General features: G+C 38.1%; 1 protein-coding gene across 6 annotated transcripts in view; it reads right to left on the reverse strand.

Annotated features, from left to right (window-relative positions):
* Window positions 1-20,785, reverse strand: part of ATM (ATM serine/threonine kinase) — an 80,063-nt gene that overhangs the window by 3,098 nt on the left and 56,180 nt on the right. For 5 of the 6 annotated variants that reach the window (XM_055803076.1, XM_055803075.1, XM_055803074.1 and 2 more), the window contains 13 exons: window positions 19,757-19,991; window positions 17,131-17,298; window positions 11,472-11,591; window positions 10,242-10,459; window positions 9,315-9,522; window positions 8,248-8,361; window positions 7,689-7,847; window positions 6,436-6,574; window positions 6,039-6,121; window positions 4,581-4,721; window positions 3,475-3,591; window positions 1,897-2,046; window positions 1,063-1,228 (listed from right to left, as the gene is read on the reverse strand). In XM_055803076.1, coding sequence (XP_055659051.1) covers window positions 1,063-1,228; window positions 1,897-2,046; window positions 3,475-3,591; window positions 4,581-4,721; window positions 6,039-6,121; window positions 6,436-6,574; window positions 7,689-7,847; window positions 8,248-8,361; window positions 9,315-9,522; window positions 10,242-10,459; window positions 11,472-11,591; window positions 17,131-17,298; window positions 19,757-19,991 — 2,018 coding nt within the window. Of the gene's footprint in view, window positions 1-1,062; window positions 1,229-1,896; window positions 2,047-3,474; window positions 3,592-4,580; window positions 4,722-6,038; window positions 6,122-6,435; window positions 6,584-7,688; window positions 7,848-8,247; window positions 8,362-9,314; window positions 9,523-10,241; window positions 10,460-11,471; window positions 11,592-17,130; window positions 17,299-19,756; window positions 19,992-20,785 lie in introns of those variants that run through there. The other variant, XM_055803078.1, reaches the window with a different exon arrangement.

Genomic DNA, 20,785 nt, shown 5'->3' on the forward strand with positions numbered 1-20,785 from the left:
CTCTATAGATAGGTTAGGCAAATTATTTCACAGCTTTCAAAAAAAAAAAAAAAAAAGATACAAATCAAGTGCATAATACAATTAGGATTTGTTATTACTATCTTTAAGACAACCTTTTAACTCACAGTATCACATAATCCAGAAAACAGGACTAGACATAATTCAGTCTATAATTGGGCAGCTCAACTATATCTAAATGTATCACCTGAGAGATTCTTGTCTAAATCAATTATAAAAATCTCCAGTGATAAAACTGTAAGATCTTTCATGTAAGCCTATTTCAGTGCTTTACCATCCTTAAATGTAGAAAACCTCCAAACTAAATCTCCCTTGCTGCAATTTACACCTGTTACTGTTTTTCTGTTAGCTGATGGACATGGATAGCAGTAGTATCTCCTAGAAAAATCTTTCACCTGAATTCTGATAAACTGTAGATTTACTTCAGGGGTTTTTTTCAGCACAAAGGGAGCATATAAACAACACGTTAACATCTAAAATAGGATCTACTGCAATGTATACAATCTACTATCAAAAGTCTTACAGAGATAAAATAAAGAACTCAGTCATCCAAAGAAAATCCACAATCCAAGTACATCTATTTCCTTATTCAGACAGAAAAATCAAAGAAAAAATGCCAGAGCTCAAATAACCATTACAGCCATGGCTACTGATGCCAGTACAAAGAAAGTAAAAGATCAAGCTTTTCAACTCAAGTTAAAACATTTGAGGCTACAGATTAAATGTTAAATCAAAGTAACAGGATTAGTCAGTCAGGTAGAAACTTAAAAAACCTACCAGAACCCCAAAATACAAACTGCTATATAAAACAAAGAAACAAGAATGTTACTCTTATCTTTCTACTGCAGGAAAGCGGGTAGGGAGGTATGAATCAGAAACCTGAATTACAAAAGCAATGCTGGTGTCCTTGCTGGCATTTTTTGCTCCCTACTCCTCCTACTCTGACACGTGACAAAAGCAGAACAGATGTAATTTTACCAGTTACCTCTGAAATGCTATAAACTCTTTGTTTATATAGTCTAAAACCCCAACGGCAAGTTATACCTATAGAGGATGTTGCCACACTGCGAGTGTACGCCAACCGTTTTTCAAACCACACAGCTGGATCCAGGAATTTCTCCATGCAGAAATAACGAAACACAGGTTGAAAGTTCTTGCAGACTTCCATGAAGATGTTGCACTTCTCCTCAGAATGTTTCTTCTGTGCATCCTTTAAACACATCAGAAATATTTTCCACATGACTGACTACAATCCTCCTTCCTCTACTCCCTCCCCTCCATCAAATGTTGTTCTCACTCCTTTCTCTCTCTGAGCTATGAATTAATGTCTTTTTTACAGCAATCATTAATGCACCTATCTATCTGTTTTACCAAACAATTCTATTTTCATACACAACTCATGGGATGCTTGGAAAAAACACACACTGCTATTTCCTTGCTTCAGCAGGTGTCGGCATTTTATACGCATGTACAGGTAAATGCATCTTGTTGGAGATACTTCCCCTTGCACTCTGTTCCGGTAGCTTTGCTTATCCGATGGCTTCATGTCGCTGTGAGGAAGTCACTATCACTCAATTCACATGCAAACGCTTCACAAAACCAAAATCAAATATACTTTTTTAGGAAATAATTTCTTGCACAATCATGGCTATATAAAGTAACAGGTAAACCTATTTGCAATTTTCTAAACGTATGGTGAGGTGGTTTATGGTACTAAACTGAACTAAACTAAAAGTCTGAATATCTACTAATTCCATGCCACCGGTCATATTCATTATTATATAATAAAAGTACAGTATATAATTCTCCGTAAATTCCACCCTCCCAGTAAAGAATATGAGCCAGCTGTTTGGGGGTTTTTTTGTTATTTTGACTCACCGTCATTATTTTCTGACACTCATAACTGGAGTAATCTTTTGGCCTGTATCTCTTGTGAGCTCCCTCTTCAACATTCACAAGAAACTCCCCGATGGGAGTTGTTCCTGAGCACCACTCAAGAACCCCGCTTCTCTGAGAAAGGGGAACCACCTGTGAAAACAAAACCACTGCTGCAAGGGGGAGGGTTACACACACACAACCATGAATGCGCATGCTGCAGGGCATGGGTGCCTATTTGTGTTTGCTTAAAGACAGGAGACCAAAGCATACAGCTGACCACAATGTATGTTTTAAAGACACGTGTATACATATCTCAAATGCTCTCAAGGTTCTTCTACCAAATACTTGCAATTTTTTTCCTAGCCCAAAGAACCTTCCCCTACTTACTTCCGTACAACTGAAGGACTCCACTCAATCTGCACGCTTGCGTCAGTACCCTTAGATGACCTGTGACTGCCAACAGCTTGCTATGCTTGAATGTGATAAAAGCAGCATTTGTGTGAATTGCACGTAAAAAGTAAAATCTGGAAAACACGTGGCAGCTGCACAAACATACTAGGCTTGTCTTAGTCTGCCTCCCTCCCACCCCAGGGAACAATTGCTCACTTCTTAACTGGCTGTAATAGTTACCTCAGCTGCTGCAGCAGGCAGTACTGGCCAGAATGAACAATCTGTCTGCAGAGAAATAGCTACTGCCTGTTTCCTTCAATTTTCTTTTCTTAGGAAAGTCGCTTTATCTCATAATGCAACCTCCATTCTCTTTTCCGTGCCCTCATTCATTTTTACACAGATAAAAACCTGAGTCTTCATTCAAAATTATTCAAAGACTGTGACTCTACCTCCACCTGTGAATTCTTAAAACTCCGCTAGCAATTCAGGTAAGCTCCTCTAGAGATTCTGGAGTGTGCATTTCTCATGTCAAAGACAAGAACTTTTATTTAAAGAGCACTTACTCAGAGGTCACCTTCACAGCTATAATTATAATCCCAAGCACACAGAAAAAGAGGAGGAGGACAAAGAAAGTTTCTGTTCAAATACATTTTCTGCATTCACAGTAAGAATTTACTGCTGTATTCCCTATTTCAACAAAAACGGTTCTGCAATTCAAGTTCTGCAGAACAAACACTAGATGGGACTTCTGGATTCAATTGTAAGGAATACTGCAAGACTATAATTAATTTTTAATTAATTAAGGAATATAGCAAGACTAAAATTAATGAGATTAAATTAATTAATTAAACAAACTTGTATGCTCAAGTTTCATGACTAGCAATTCACAATTCGAGGACAGTCCATGTCTTAATTTCTTCTCAATTTTAAGTTCATATAAAGAAAGCTTTTAAGAGTATTTGGGCATGAGAATTTGTTTTTAAGGATTTGGAAAAAATTAAATTAAAATAATTGTTGTAATAATTAAATTGTATTATTTGTTTATTCCATTCGTTAAGGAGGAGTGACTATTTTAATAACATAAATAAATACACTTTTATATTGTCTCTGGATTGAAAAAAGGAGAATGGGGAAATAAGCTGTATTGGTAGCATTTATTCCTCTGCTGCAGCAGCTGTTCAGGATTACCTTGTACCTTCGGATAGTTAATTTTCTCTTTCGTGTTTCAGTGTTTTGCTGGAGCAATGAATTGCACATCTGGAAAACCTGTTGCATAACAGCATCTTGTCTCAGGTCATCACGCCCCTTCAGCATAAACAGAAAAAGGCAGTTCAAGAACACTTCAGCATCCAACTTCTTGTTCAGCAGCTTTAAAAAATTATTTAAAATAATTCCATAAAACACAAGTTACTTTTCCACAATAATGAACTGTAATAAAATGTAATTAACGATTGCTTTTTTTCTGTATTTGGTTTCCTAATAGTGCTCAGCTGCTTAAGCAGAACCATCACTAACTTAAATCATCACCTTTTCCTTCTTTTTTATGGCAAATATTATTTGATTAAGCTTTCAATCAATGTACATGGCTTACGGTATCCTTTCTAAAAGCAGGTGTTTCGTTCACCATATTTAACAATCCAGCACACAGCTGAAGCAGCACTACTTGGTACTGCAGTTCTGATTATTGGATGCAGATCTAGTGATTCATGCTTCTCTTTAAAACTTTCAAAACTACCCCATACTTAACAGCCAAACAGAATTCTCCCAGCAGCTCCTGAATGCATACATTCAAAGATGGAATTAAATCAACAGAGTTTAAAGAGAAATAAATTGTTTTCAGAGATTTTGGGGTTTGATAAGTATGTTTTTGATTGTCTCTGAATTGTAATTCTTTTTATATGGGGAAGAAAGAAAAAAGGAGGTATTTAACACAAAATGCTGATGGCTTTTATTTCCTGTACACTCCATATCACTAGTTGAGACGTGACCGAGCGAGTCACAGGTCTGGTAGTTGTCAGGTAAGCTACTGTATTTTACATGCACTGTTGAAAAGTAATTGCAAAAAATACTTAGTATTATTACTTACATGATTATTTATATTATTTGTTGTTATATTACTTATTATTACTTTGTAATTTCCTTTATGAAAGCATTCCTGAACTGAGAAAACTGACACTGAACTGTGAAAAGTCTGTTCACAGAACAGACTTGATACATGAGAAAACTGACAAGAGACATTAAAAAAAATTCCAACATACCAAGCCTGCGATGTCATTACAAGTGACAGAACCTACCTTAACCAGCTGTCTCCTTTCTTTACCATCTGAGCCTACACAGTCTATTATTTTAGGCAGATTCAGGCCTCCTGCTAAGCGAAATTCTGGCTTAAAAGACCTTATTGTCACTAGATTTTCATATTGTCCTGTAGGATCCACCTGAAATTATAAATTAGTTTAAAATTAATACAAGTATTACCTCCAAGTCTCTCTGAGAAAGTGGTAGTGAGTTGTTTGCAGACCTTGTTGCAGATACACACTGAATATTAATATGAGCATTCCATCATCTACAAGGATAATACAAAGGCTACAAAAATAGGCTGAGCAAAGGAGTGAGTCTGATTCCTCCCTGTTCACCTCATTGGTAGAGGGGATGTGGTGCTGCTGACTTCCACTAAACAACATCTGACACAACTTTAGCCTGCCCCAACTAGCACTCTTGCAAGAAAATGTTCAGGTACAGCTGGGGAGCATTAGGCTCACATTAGGCTCAAATGGACCCAATCTACAATCCTAAAACTGTTGCCGTCTATAGGATCTGTATCTTCAGCCATTCTCCATATCCTGGTGCCCCAGAGCTACCCTACTCAGCTGTAAGGAAGTACCAAGCTGTTGGCATCACAGACCTCCAACCATTTCAGACAGTTTGCATTGGAGAAGAAGAAAAGCAAAAAGGACAATTGAGCTGTACAAAGGAGCAACACCTGGGGCCAACAGGAGCCCTAAAAACAAATGCTATTTATCATGGTGGCAACTTCTGGCTTCTGAAGTCAAATGGCATAAACCAGTCCCTTGGCTTGTTTTATTTAGCTTTATAGACAGAGCCCGAGGGACTTCAGCACAGGGAAGTTTGGCTTCAAAACATTTAAATTTTAGGTGGCTGGCCCAAAAAGCAGCTCTACACTCCTGAAACTGGCAAGGTTCCTAGGTAGAGCATGCAGCATCTAAGAACGGGTGCCTATGCATCAATCCAATCAACAACTTGTGCTAATGGGAATGGATCATTCACCATCACTGAATGGTAAAAAAAATACAAGCTGGCCATTTAGGAACAGCAGAAGAGACATACCTATTAATTCTTATACTTTTCTGGGCATTAAGTCTCTTCCTGCAACTCTAAGCTAGCACCAACAAAACAGGAGATTCAGATTCCCAGGTCCTCTCTGTGATGCAGGCAGCTCGTCACCCACCCCTTTTGATAACGAAACACTCGTCAGGGGTAACAGTGGCAAAGCCGTCTTCACACAATAAGCCACTATCTAGCAAATATAAGACTTGGGGTCAACGTCTTCTACAGCCTAAGGAAACCATCTCACCCTGCATCTCCCACCTGACAGGAAAGGACCCCTGGTAGGCTGGCCTGGAAAGAACATGGGAATTCGATGAAGAAATCTATGACATGATTGTTATTATAAAAATTTGAAGCCGATTCTATAAACTGATGTTACAGCATGTATCTATTTCAACTTCAGTCACCTTAACTTCCATGGTAGGAACAACAACATCCTCCAAATTCTTCAGTTTATGAATTGGCTGGTCAGCAGGAATACTTATTCCTTCTGTAATGAAAAAGAATTCTTACTTTTAAATTCAGAACTATAAACATAGATTAAAGTTCAGTAAAAGAGCTTACACTGCTTTTGGGACCCAAAACCTCACTGCATACTTCTGTCTTCTGATGAAGATGACCACAGGACAACTGGAGTTTTCTAGAGTTTCATACTTAAAGTCTGAACCTTACAGTGCAAGTAATTACTGTGACTTTAAGTTCAGAATAAGTTCTATGTTTATCAAAAACAGGACCCAGTGCTACCATACTATCTCCTAATGTACCTTCACTATTAAAAACAAAAATCATTTTTCCAAGACTTACTTCTTTGAGATTTCCATGGAGTAGCATCTACATTTGCTAAGGTGATGTAAGCATCACAAAGTGCTTCAATGTCTCGAACCATACGCGCTCTCCTTCTTCTTACAGTATTGACTATATTCCTAGCAGCCTCCATTCTGTCCTAAAAACCCTCAATGGAATAACACGCAGTTAAGTAAGTACAATTGAGATACATCCTATGAAAACAGAGAAAGTTGCAATAATGGACAGTCCCTTGGGATATGAACAAAACTAATCCGAACAAGAGTTCCGTGCTGCACAATCTGAGATAACAAGTAAAATATTATTGCGGGTTGAAAGGGAGCAAATCTGTCCAGGTAAAGAGCAAAACACCTGAAAAATTCTATAGAATAAGGGACAGGCAGTTCTGGATGTGCTTCCACCATCTTCCTGTGTGTTATTTCCTCCCAACTGAAGAAAAAGCCTGTATGCAAAAGGCAAAAATCTGACCACGTTGTCCCTTCTGTGCCTAACTAAGAGATCTAGCTGTTTAGTGTAATCCTACTCCTAAGCGTAGGATGAACTACAAATATGACAGAAAGGTGAAAAAAGGCCAAATAAAATTGTCATGAAAAATTTTATCAGTGTGGGTTTAAGAGGGTAATGCCAAAAAACCATGCCAGGGCTACAGTGATGGGGGAAAGAAGGGGCATTAATCTATGAGAACGGCATAAAATATGAGATGATTCCAAAGACAAGTTTCAACAAAATTTAAGCAATAACAGCATTAACATCAAGCCGCAGTTCAGCATTACCCATCATCATGGCTTTTAACATACAAAGGTCATATAAAGGAACAAAATATATATTGCAAACGGCTAAATACTTAGAACAGATGTTACCACTCAAAGCAGAAAAATTACTTAATTCAGTATGTACTTTCAACAATAAGCCCACTCAAGTCTTTGTTGCATCTAAAATGCCTTTTACAGAATCATACATCAAGGACATTTATCACAAAACTCTTCACAATAACTGGGTCTATTTGTTGCAAGAAATGTTAACCATATTTTGTTCAACCCCATAATTAGTTCTTTACATAATAGCTACTAATGCATGCACCAAAAGAAAGGGGTTTTAATTATTAAAAGTACTTTTTTCCTCCTACCCTTTCTTAACAAATGTCAGCTGATGAGCTCTACACTAGAATACCCCTTGACATAATTTTTTTTTTCAATTTTAAACAAAATTAAAGGACTGAATGTGATTAATATAACAAAATTTTATGTACTCACCACATCAAGCTGGGAGATTTCTTTTGGTGTGTTTTTAATTAACTTATTTCTTCTTATTGCATCTGGTTTTGTGAGGAGTTCATCTTTGTTTGCATTTGCCAAAGCGAGTATTACAAACAAAGTATGATGTGGATGATCCAGTGAAATTCTGGACATTAACTGTCAAGAAAACCAAAAAGATCCCCTTATTGAAAACTGCACAGATGAAAAAAATTTGCTTAATTAACATTATTAATTCTTTTGAACTTCTAAGACTCCTAGTAAGAAATTAAAAGTAATTCTTAGATGGTATTTCCACAACTAAAATACATTCAAAGTATATTCCTATACCTGCATAAGACTACTCTTATACGACAAATAACAGCAATTAAGTAGCAAGGAAAAAAGTCCCCAAAATTCTCCCCCCACTACGCTGATTTTTGCATCACTCACTTTCAATACACCTTCATCACCTGTATAACTCATTTAGCTACAACTGCTCAATGGAAGTTACATATTGTTTAGAAGTATGTACTACTAAGCCAATCAAGATATTGTTAGACAAAAAAGCATAAATTACATTATTCAGAACTTCATGAAATCCTAAACCACCCATCATCTTGGTTCCCATCCGAGCAGCCAGCTGGTACATCAGAGGCAAAAACTTGTATGAAGGGATCTTCTCTGCGTTTTTCTGTAGCAGAGAAAATTAAATTACAAAGCTGCACTAACACCAAAAAAGCCATTACAAATATATAAATAAAGTAAAACAAATATAATATCATGTAAAGGCTAGAAATGTTGCATTAAAAAAAAACACAACTGAGAGTAAGCATTGCTATGTGATCAAATGGCAATCCAGTATCACACCATCTTGGTCCATGTCTCCTAAATGCTACAAGTACTTCATAAGAAAACAACTATTTTCTAGTCTATTACAGCAGAGTTTTAAATATATTGATTCAGGATTAATTTCTAGATTCTTTGTGGCAAGAGACAATGGCAAGAGACAATCCTAATAAAAAAACCCCTACAATCTAGTTTAAGATAAGAAACAACTGTGTGTTAAAAATATGAGTAAAGCAACACCTTCTATTTTTCAAAGTTAATTGTAACACAAAGTGAATATTTAAATTACACAGATCTCTGTTATAAACAGATCATTCGGGTAAGAGTTAACAGATTTCCTGCATGATTCTAGATGTGACAGAAGCAGCCTCGGAATGAGAAATTTACTGGTCCCAGGCTACGATGTTACACAGACAATCTAAAAGCATATCCTTTCACCTAGAAGTATATATAATGTAAATGAGAATAATGTACTAAAGGATGCTGAAGATGGGATTATCCAAGGTATGTAAAGAACAAGACGACAACAGTGAAAGATCATTAGATATGCTTAATCATACAGACCTGTCAAATCAAAATGCTAAATTAAGTGAAATTAAAATGCACTGAGAATTGCAGCTCTCCCTGATATAAAATCAACTGATGAGCAATGATGACTGAAAAAAGCAAGTTTTGAGGGAAAAGTTAAAGAGATACATAAGAAAGCATACTGCACAGCACTATAACTCATCTAGGAGAAGAAGGAGAAGAAAAATGGTCAATCTAATGTTAAAGCCATAAGGAGAAGCAACAGCAGACCTTCATCATTTCATTGACTCTATCAACTCCAGAATTTTCAAGCCATAGGGAACAGAGTCGGAAGATCCACATATCATGTTCTTCTCCACTTAGTAAACAGCTGATATAGTTCTCCACTGCTTTGCCCAAGAAACGTTTACGATCCTCAGTTAGGGCACGTATGGCAAATTCATCCAGTTCAAGTTCTCGCTGAACCTTCACTGTGTATCTGTGTAAACAGACATTATTTGTAAACAACAAGTTATCTCTTAATGAACTTACAGCAAGGCTGTCCCTAGTTCTCTTTGTTTGGTAAGTACAAGCACAGTAAAATAAACAACTGAAAACTGTGGGAGCTATTCCTTTGGTGTATGTTCACACAGACCCATCACTGTAAGTAAATTTTCCGTCAGCGTCCTTTTAATGATTTAATTTCTATATTGGTGTAAATGTGAATATCCAGTACAAATAATCTGTGTAAAGACGTCAGTTTCCAACAGCTGAAGTTCAATTTTTCCCCCTCACTTACGATTGCTCTTACTAAATCTTTCAGAATTCTGTATTTAGATTAATTTTATTTTTTCACCAGATGTGTAATGGAAAAAAAATCTCAAACTCATTTATTTTTACTCTGTAACATTTTCTCTGCCAAATAAACTGAAAAGATTCAGGGAATAAATGTGAATTCTGGCCCATGATCATCCATACTGCTTAACTGCTGTAACACACCTGGGCTTCACTTTTGGCCCATCTAGCACTCCTAGACCCTGTTCAGGCACAGTTCACACACTATTCACATCAAGCGCTACAGATTTCACCGCTGTTTTGTGGAGAAAGAAAAATTCAGCTCTAGAGGTGCCACCCACGCTGTACCACTCGCCGAAAGAGTTAGTAAAGCTGGAGCCTTTGATAGCTTCAGAGTAACCGCCTCTCCATTTGCACGCTCACCTGTTTGTCTGAACTCTGCGCTCCCTAAGGAGGCCAACCTCCTCCTTGGCCTTCTTCAGTAACGCCTGCTTATTTTCAAACTCTGAGGATTTCATGTAATTCTCAATTCTTTGGTACTGATTATCTGAGAAACGAGCCAAAGACAGGAAAGCCTTCATCTTCCCTTTCTTCAGCTCATCACTGCTGTCTCCGCTGTGGCTTGCAGCAATTTCCACAGCCTAAAAGGGAAGTTACAATAATGCTAAGACTGATAATGAGGTTAACAGTGCTGCATAATATTTGATTAAACTCTTCCACGGTAAAATAGAATGGCTGAGGTTGGAAGGGACCTCTGGAGGTCATCTTGTCCAACCCCCCTGCTCAAGTAGGGTCACCTGCTTCAACAGGTTATTCAGTGTTGATTGTGATGAAGTATCTACGCATAGAAAATAAAACCTACCAGGCTGAATATTTTTCTCCTAAGTGAATTTAATCTTTGAGGAGTGTTTCAATGCAAACAGTTAAAAACATTATCCTGTATGAAACAGCTTTAATAACCATACAGGAGTCTCCTACAGCTATCTATCTTTCAGACTAACTATGCATGAAGTTTTACAATAATTGTACAACCTTGTATCATAAGATGGTGTGAAAAAAATAGAAGAGTGTCCAAATAGTGCCAAAAAGAAAAGAAAATCATATGTGAAAGATCATCAGAAAAATCATCAGAGTGAAGCACATAGACAGTAGCAGAAAAAAGCAGCTATGTAGAGTTTAATGAATTAGTATGGAATAAAGAAATAGAGAGTGGACAAATATTAATAAAACTGTTTGTATTACTGACTAAGAGTTATAAAAAATTACAGTACTTTGAAACATTAGAACAAGACTTTCCAGCACTTGGAAAGAGAATGATACAAATGCAATGCCCATACTGAAAACATGGTTAGTGGGTGATCTGTCCTGAGAAGGAAAGGAAGGGGATGGAGTGGAATAGGAAAGGGAAACTGGACTAGTATTTGTCATCACTACACGTCCAAGCCAGTATTACACAGAAGTTGCACTGTGACTTCTATAAAGCCGTATTCTAAATATTTTATAAGGTTACAGTGTTATAAAAATATTAGTTTCATATAGTATTGTATAAGAAGCTGTATTTTTGATCCAGAAAAATAAAGCCTGCATTGAAAAATTTACTTGGCATTTTAACACCATATTTTAGCACAGTGTTACCTCACAGACTGGATGTACCTTTTCTAAGTATTTCTGCATGATGACTGTAGGGTTTTCCAAGCATGTTTCTGCTAACCAGGTTCCGCACAGCCTCAGACACTCTGTATACATCAATTTCAGATGAGGATCATTCTCAACCTTTGAGAAAGTAAGGGGGAGGAGGGTAAGAGGGAGGCATCAAATAAAAATACCTTTTACATATCGGGCAGGCAATTTATGAAGCTTTTAAACCCCAAATATAATTAAATTACTCAGGCCTATTACACATATCTACAGAGCCATTTGCTATCCACATCTACAGTAGTCAGTAAGGTTAAATAAATCACATTCACATTTTATTTTAGACTAAAGGACAGCACATATTTTTAAACACCTAACAGTTTGAACAATGAGAAACAGAATAAAACAATGACAAACTGTAATAAAAATTAAATACATTCATGGCATGTTTCCAGACTTGTATTTTCTAATATCCCCATTAGAAGTATCATAGTACACTCCACAGGAAACGTTTAGGAATTGCGTGATCATTACATTTTTCAGACAGACCTCTACATGGAAACTTGTTTAAAAGTGCTCTGAGACGATAACGGAGAAGGTTTCCAAAGGACTTGCCTCCAGACTGGAAGCTCAGTTTTAACTGTATAGTAGGACAAGTTTCCAAAATACTTTTAGTACAGAGTACATATTAAAGACCACCTAACCAAGATGGCAATGATGACTGTGAAATACTAAGGACATCACAGGATGTGAAAACATAAAACCTCCTTGTGTGGACAGGGTAAATTTAACACTGGAAGGTGAGAGAAGGACTAAATTTTTAGAGGCCCTCATCAACTGATTCGTCACGGAGCAATCATGAAAATCAAAAGAGGAGCAGCAACTCTTGATTTTGCCCTGATACGCATGGAGAACTTGGCCCAAAATTCTCCAGTTTTTCTGAAGTGTGATACACCTTAATAATGTATATGGACTCAAAGTAGATGTTTATTATCCTCCAAAAAATACTCAAAGAAAGCCACCATAGCTAAACACAAAGGTAAGGACAAAACTACACAAAATGAATTTTTGTCCAAGTGAAAGATATTAAAGATATCATAAAATATCCTGTCAAAAAATAAAACCCCCACCAGGCTGTCCAAAGAACCCAAACAACTTGAAAAAGACTCAACAAATAGTAAAAAAGCCTTTTTTGAACATATTAGGAGCAGCTAGCTCCATTAGCTAGTAAACTAGTGGACCAGACAGGCCACTTTGATAAAAGACAGTAAGAGTTATAAAACAAATAGCACTTTAAGAAGATAAAGCAGAAAACCTTTAAATTATTTGCATTTGTGTTCACTGTGGAGATGAAAAGTCCCACTGCAAAGCCTTTCTTTATGAAGAATTCAAAGGTGTTGCTGCTACTGTAGTGTCAACAGCAAAGGCTACTAAACAGACAGACAAAATGAAAACTCAGTTCACCAGGATCAAAGTGTATTTTTCCAAAAGGTCTACAATTCACAGATTAAATAACTGAACTACTTAAAGAGGTATAAAAGCTTTCGCTTAAAACTGCCTTAATATAAGAGGAGTGGCAGGTGTGACACCAACATTTTAACAGGTTCCAGGGAAGCACAGGTCAGTAAGACTTTCAGAAGTGAACAAATCAGAAAAAAAAACCCCAAAACCAAAAAAAAAACAACTCACAAAGAGAACAGATGGATTAATATGGAGAGATGCCAGAACAGCTTTTGTAAAATGACATCACAGAATGACAGAAAAGTCAAAGCTGGAAGGAACCTCTCCAGACCATTTGGCCCAACCTTCTGTTGAAAGCAGGGCTTTAGGCTAAGTTTTCCAGGACTCTCCTAAACTGAGTCTTGACTACTCATTTCCAGCAAGGAAGATTCCGTCACTTCTTTGGCCAAGCTGTTCACAGTCTTTAGTGGTAAAGAATTTTCTTCCTGTATCCAGATGGCATTTCCCTTGAAAAAACTTGTGCCATTGCCTCTTGCCCCTTCACCGTGCATCTTGGTAAGCAGAATTGCCTCCATCTGCACTATAACTACCTTTCAGGTATCAGAAGACTGTGACTAAATCCCCCTAAGCCTTCACTTCTTAAGGCTGTAAAAAGCCAGTCTCTACAGCCTCTATTCCTTTGCCAAGTTCTTCAACTCTTTAATCATTGTGGTGGCCTTCTGTGGGACCCTTTCCAATTTTCCAATGTCTCCCCTGAATGGTGGACCAAAACTGGACACGTTATTTCAGGTGTGGGCCAAGTGCCAAAACCAGCAGAAGAATCACACTTCTTAATCTACTGGCTACAGTCTTGGCGGTGCAGCCCAGGACCTGGTCCACCTTCACTGCTACAAGAGTGCACTGCTGATCATTTTAGCTTGCTGTTCACTGCGACCCCAGGTCCTTTTTGGCAAAGCTACACCCCAGCCAGTCAGATTCTTCCCTATAATGCTGCTTAAGATTATTCTATTCCAGGTGAAGGACTTCCTACTGATCTCGTGCAGTTCCTGTTGCTACAATCTTCCAAACGATTGAGGTCTCTCCGACTGGTGGATTTCCATTCCCTAGTATCTCTCTCTTTCCAGTTTGCTATTATCTGCAAAATTGGTGAGGAAATTCAGTCCTGTCCTACAGACCTCAGTCATAAAAGTAGTGTCAGACCTGATAACAAACTATAAGGAACTCTACTTCTGACTGGCTACCAGGCTGCCTTTGAATCACCAGCAACCACCCTTTGAGCTCAGCAGCTGAGCCAGTTTTCCACCTATCTTGTCTTGTCGTCTCATCTATCCAGTCTGTACCTTACCAGCCTGTCAGGAACGATACTGTGGGAGACTGGGCCAAATACCTTGCTAAAATCACATCAGATGACACTTTCAGCATGTCTGATGTCTACTGGGCAAACTGTTTCATCAGGAAGACAATCGGGTTGGTCAAGCATGATAAGTGTATTTCTGTGGGATTTTCCCAACCACCTTGTTTTCCTTCATGTGCTTGGTAAGAGCCTCCCTGAAGACCTGTTCTGTAATTTCCCTAGGAAATGAAATGAGTCTGACTGCTCTGTAGTTTCTGATCTTGCTTTTTGCCCTTTTTGTAGATGGGTGGGATTGTCCTCTTCCAGTCATCAGGACTTCCCCTGATTTCCATGACCTTTCAGAGATTATATGGAAGTGGCTTTGACATGATGCCAGCCAACTCTCTTAGCCTCCCCGAATGTATCCCGTTTCCCAAGTCAATTGAACTTCGTGAAGAACTCAATGAGAAAAAGAAGATATGTCTGATTCAGCCTGCTCCAACAGATTCCAACAGTCACATGACATGGTTCTTCTACAAAAGGCTGCTGAAGAAACTAAGTTGCAAGAAATAAAACCCATGATTCTTGGAGGGATAAATAACTAAGATATGCAACAGAAACAGAAACAGATAGGCCCCTTTTTCCAGGGGAGTTCGGTCGCTAGTGAAAAGCCTCCAAAATCCAGCTATTGTCCTGTTCAAAAGACATTAATGTTGAGAAGGTGATGAGCAATATGGTGATGATCTTGAGTTATTCAAGATGATAAAAACAAGGACAGCCTAAAGAACTGCAGACACACAATACAGGACAATAAATGGAATGAAAAAAATTACCAGCAAAAATGAAATATTAAGTCATGTATGAGAGGGGCAAAAAAACTTCTTGTATACAATGATGGACTGCAAAATATTCCTGTTTGGAAATGTAACTATAAAATGTTACCTCACTATGGAGAATGGAGACAGGGAACATGCATTCAGTGTTTTTTTCCAAGATCAGAACTAACATCAAATGAAGTTGGGGGTTCAAAACAAACAAAAGGAACCGGCTCTTAAAACTGTGGGAATTAAGCTGTGAAACTCCTTGTTGCCATTTTTTGGATATTGAAAGCTTACAGATTCAAAAAGTGACAGGACAAATTTATGGTATAAAAAAAATATATTGGAAGGAATTACCTACAAAGAAACTACCTTTGGTTCAGGAAGTTCTTGTGCTACGAATCAGTCTGGGGGAGTACTCTGGCTATATAGCCCAACTATTCTTTACACTTTTTCTTAGAACTTCGCATTGCCATTACTGAGATGGGAGAGAGGGATTTTTGTTTCAGTTCTTGTATTCTGAACTGGAGATGGGAATATAGCATTTGCTTCACATCAAATGACATAATTTTTCAGAAAGTTTACAAAAAGATCTAAGATAACTAAGACCCAGAGGCACTTGCTGAAGTCAATTTTGATGAGACAACATTCCACTGTTTGAGGTAAGGTTCCATTTTCAGGAGTACAACATAAAACATCACAGGGGATGATTCAAAGACAGGGAACAGCATCCCAAATCACATCTGTGTTCCTTATTAGTTCATTTTAGGATTAGTTCAAGGGACAAAGAAGTAGTGAGTATTTATCAGTCAAAAACTTTCCTAGAATTTCTATACACTTTGTGATACAGCTTCAGCCTGCTGAAATAGAAGCCTCAACTCATACTCCCACTTTTGCAAAAAGACTCCCTACAGACGTCGGGCATGCCTGCAACAGAGGTATGCTCCTTTAGCATAAAATATATTGTTACTGTCTCCCTGGATTAGTCTTCTTTTACACAATAAGGACCAGAGATAAAATCTTTTACTATTACTACTGTTCTCCTAACAAAGCCATGTATGCTATTACAGTTCCTAATAGCCTATGTATCAGAAACGGTGCGGCCAGCAGGGCCAGGGCAGTGACCGCCCCCTGTACCGGGCACTGGTGAGGCCGCACCTCGAACCCTGGGTTCAGTGTTGGGCCCCTCGCTGCAGGAGGGACGTCGAGGGGCTGGAGCGTGTCCAGGGAAGGGCAGCGGGGCTGGGGAAGGGGCTGGGGCACAAGTCTGATGAGGAGCAGCTGAGGGAGCTGGGGGTGTTCAGCCTGGAGTGGAGGAGGCTGAGGGGAGACCTTATCGCTCTCTACAGCTGCCTGAAAGGGGGGTGTAGGCAGCTGGGGGTCGGTTTCTTCTTCCAAGCAACAAGTGATAGGACAGGAGGAAATGGCTTTAAGTTGCACCAGGGGAGGTTTAGGTTGGATATTAGGAAAAATTTCTTCACCGAAAGGGTGGTCAAGCATTGGAACAGGCTGCCCAGGGAAGTGGTTGAGTCACCATCCCTGGAGGCATTTAAAAGACATGGAGATGTGCTGCTTAGGGACAGGGTTTAGTGGTGGATTTGGCAGTGCTGGGATAACGGTTGGACCTGATGATCTTAAAGGTCTTTTCCAATCTGTATGATTCTATGGCTAAACAATCCTTCTTGGCTATTAGTTTGTTTACCTGTTGGCACAGAATAAGTTGATACATCTCTGTGTAACAGTTTTGTTTAAAACAAGCTACTTTTTTATCAAGGGAAATCACCTCTAATATTAAAAATCTATGTATTTCACAGTGGTAGCACTGGAAACAAATTAACGAATAATGGATTCTAACATTTGCTACTCTTACAGACTCACTTTGAAAACCCCTGGTAAGATTTGTTAATACAGGTTTTCCTGCTTTCAGACATTCTGAGAGTACAAATCAGATTTAATAATATTGCAGATAGCCTTTTAATTTTCTTCCAAGGGAAAATTTCAGAAAGTGGAAATGGGATCTTAAATAATTTAATTCCCATAAGTTTATATAATATATAACACATACCTGAAACCAATCTGCATCTAATTTTTTTATCAGACTTTTAAGAATACTCAGTGCAAGACTCTCTTCCTTTTTAGCCCAAAAAACCTGAGCTTCTTCTAGTTGCCATTCAGAAACTCCGTATCCTGTTGGATTGTGTTGTTTGATCTGAAACATAGCTCTTTCTGGAAGCTGAAATTGAAAAAAACATTATAAAATATTCTTTAAGTGAAATATATGTATCTCACAGAAAGTTTTGTATTTAAACTCCATCTACATTTGCTCTAGTTCCATGGCATATTCTGCCAATCAAATGCTAAGAATTTATTTGCAGGAAAGAGATGAAGTTATTTTTCTATATACTTGCAGAAAATCCTCATCTGCAACCAAAATAGACTATGGAATTAACCTTCATAAACTCAAAACTAAAGTATCAATGTTTAACATTTTAAATTACTTGGAGGTATAAAGTACAGAAATTCTACAATCAGTACCTACTGAAATAATGGATTTATAATTTTAGCTTAGTGATTAATATTATATCCTAAGAGAAGGCAGAAAAATAATACAGAAACTGGCACCACCATATACTAATTCTTTTGTATGCCCACCCCTTCACACATATCACTGGTGAAGTAATGTCCTCATTATTTAGTAATCTAATATCACTATGATACTACAAAAAGCAAACTACCTTTTTAACAATGGCAAAGACTGAGGCTAAGGTGTATTCTCACAAGCTGTCCAACCAACAACCAAATCAATTAAGATTTTAAATAGGCATGGTAAACAACTAAAAGGTAAGAATGCCTGTAAATGACAATGTAAGTTTGGGTACTTCAATAAGTGGTCAGTGTGATGACTCTCTATGACACTCTCTTCTTCTCCTGACAGATGGTAGTGGCACCAAAGAGGAAGAAAAGCTATTAGTTGTAAAGAGTGCTTCCTCAAAATCTTTCCTACATCCAGACACTTAATGTTGTCAACTACCAGCACGCCAAAAGGAAAGGGTTATCATGCCATGGTGTACTGGGCCTGGCTGAGCCCCATAGCAGCGCTCGTACTACTGTGCTTGTATCGGTAGCTGGGAAGGTGGTGGTAACACCCCGGTGTTTTGGCTCCTGCCGAGCAGTGCTCGCACGGCATCACGGCTGCCTCTCCAACATTGCCCCCCACCCCTCACCAGCAGGCTGGGGGTGAGCAACGTCTTGGGAGGGGACAGAGCCAGGACAGCTGACCCACACTGACCAATTGGATGTTCCATACCACACAACGTCTGCTCAGATATAAAAGCTAGGAGAAAGGAGGAGGAAGAGGGAGTATTTGTTATTTGTGACGTTTGTCTTCCAGAGCAACCACTCATGTACTGAAGCCCTGCTTCCCGGGAAGTGGCTGAACATTGTCTGCTGATGGGAAGTAGACCTTTGTTTTCCTTTGCTTCCACATATGCAACTTTTGCTATTGTTTCATTAAATTGCCTTTATCTTGACCCACAAGTTTTTTTTCCATCTTATTTTCTCCCCACCCCCCCTGTTCTGCTGAGGAGGGGAGTGATAAAACAGCTCGGTGGACACCTGGTATCCAGCCAGAGTGAACCAACCACACATGGTTTGAAATACTGATAAGGCCCAGAAGTATGCCCCAAAGGTTGCATATGACCTACAACGCTGAAGAGGCTGGAACAGTTTTTTCAGAAACACACTGGCTCAATCTTTCAAAACCTTCTAATCTTCCCAAAATATGGTGTCCCAATTTTAATCTTCTTCCGTAACTAAAAATCAAAGTGGGAAAAAATTAACTTCTGTTGAGGCTCTTCCACGACACTCATCACCACAGTGCAGTGGCTGAGCAGGCATGAGATAAAAACATTCTGAAGTAATTTTCCCAAACAATTCTGGAGGCACTGAGTAGACCTTGCAAATTTATGACATAAAAGACAGCTGTCCTACTGATTTCAAAATTATTCACAAAAAGAGTTAGAACATTCCTGAAATCAAAGTTTAATACAGTTTCATAAGAGAAGTCTTAAACATCTTTCCAGGTTATATGTTTAGCTGTAACTACTTTCTGCAGAGGTTCTTGGAGGATATTGTTGCTCTATAAATTCTTGTTGAGTTGCTCCTTCAGATGCACTACCTAGAACAAAGCAAGGCTGACTCTGAACCTTAAATGCATTAGCAGCTGTGGAAACCACTGATACTGCAAATCCCACTAATTCATTCACAGGGATTTACCACAGTGCAACGATGCTTAAGAGTATAAAACCTTGAAAACACTAAATATACAGGAGCAATGGAGTTCTTTTTGCAGCATTCTTTCTTTAGTCTGGAATACTAACAACAGTACGATGGAATTGAAAGCTGGATATATAAACGGGCACCAAAATTAAGTAACAGAGTTATAAGAGCATTCTTCAACAAAATTTCATTTTTATATCATCTACCTCACGGAGTAGCTTAGTTATGACCAAATTCAGAACACGTGCCCATAAATACAACTTATGAATAGGTTCTACATAGTTTAAGTCTCCAACTAATTGATTTATTGAATAAAATTAGAATACAGTTAACTTTAGTACTGTTAAAAAAGAAGTTATTTTATGAACTAAAAAACTAAACATCCATCACTGATCTTTCCTGGAATTTGTTACCTGTGTATTTTTAGCAGTTCTTGCCAGTCTAGAGAGCTCCACTAGGTGTTTGGTCAGGATGTCTTTAATACATTCTCTTTTGTTATTTTCATTCTCCTTTTCAAGCAAGATCTCCAAAATTACAGTGCGCAGAGCCATGATAGGTTCCTGGAAACAGAAGTCACTGTCCTTGAGAAGCTCGGACTGTCTCTGCCATTTCAAATAAGTATCGTTCAGTTGTTGAGTAGTAACAGATCTGCAATTGTTGCCAAAAAAAAAAGACCTGTTATTAATTCTCACTAAATATCAGTGAAATGCAAGACAAGTAACAGAAGTAAACTCCCAAGCTAGTTCAGTTCAAAACCAAGAAACAGTCCATAAAACTCTAAAATGACTAATGTGCAGAATAAAATGGCAGGCTTCCAGTTTTAACAAACATGAAGGTCTAGAAATCAACATTAGCAGGGTGTGCAACTCCACTGCAAACATTTTTTAGCAACAATGTCGTGTTAAAAGGTCCACCAGCAAAAAGAATCATGTTGAAACAGAGAGCTGCTTAAAAGATTAGAAACCAAGATTCTTATTCCATTATATAGGTCATATATGGCTTAATGTAAGAATAAATTCCAAACTGTGATATTGTAGCTGTGTAGTATGTTGTTACATGTATTTTCTTAGGCAACTCATTATCGGCAAACAGCAATGGTTCATAGATCCCAGGCATGGTAGATGGCTGTAGGATGGCTATAAGCTACCAAACCGATAAAACTATAGCAGAAAAAAATCAGCATCAATAGCACCACAGAGATAAATACCTTCCTATGATTAAAAAGTAATGTTAAGAATTGAGGTAGAATACTGACAGTAATAGCGGTCCATGAAGAAAGTGATTCAAATTGAAACAATTTTCAATAGATCTATGGGTATCATCAAGGAAATGCAAAACATTTTTAGAATGGAAACTAGAAGACAATGACTCAGTTTAGTAAACCAAAGCCTAGGAGATATGACTGACAACTTGGACTATAGCAGGGAACTCAAAACAAAGGA

Source organism: Falco peregrinus, chromosome 4, assembly GCF_023634155.1.
Source record: "Falco peregrinus isolate bFalPer1 chromosome 4, bFalPer1.pri, whole genome shotgun sequence".
NCBI classification, from domain to species: domain Eukaryota; kingdom Metazoa; phylum Chordata; class Aves; order Falconiformes; family Falconidae; genus Falco; species Falco peregrinus.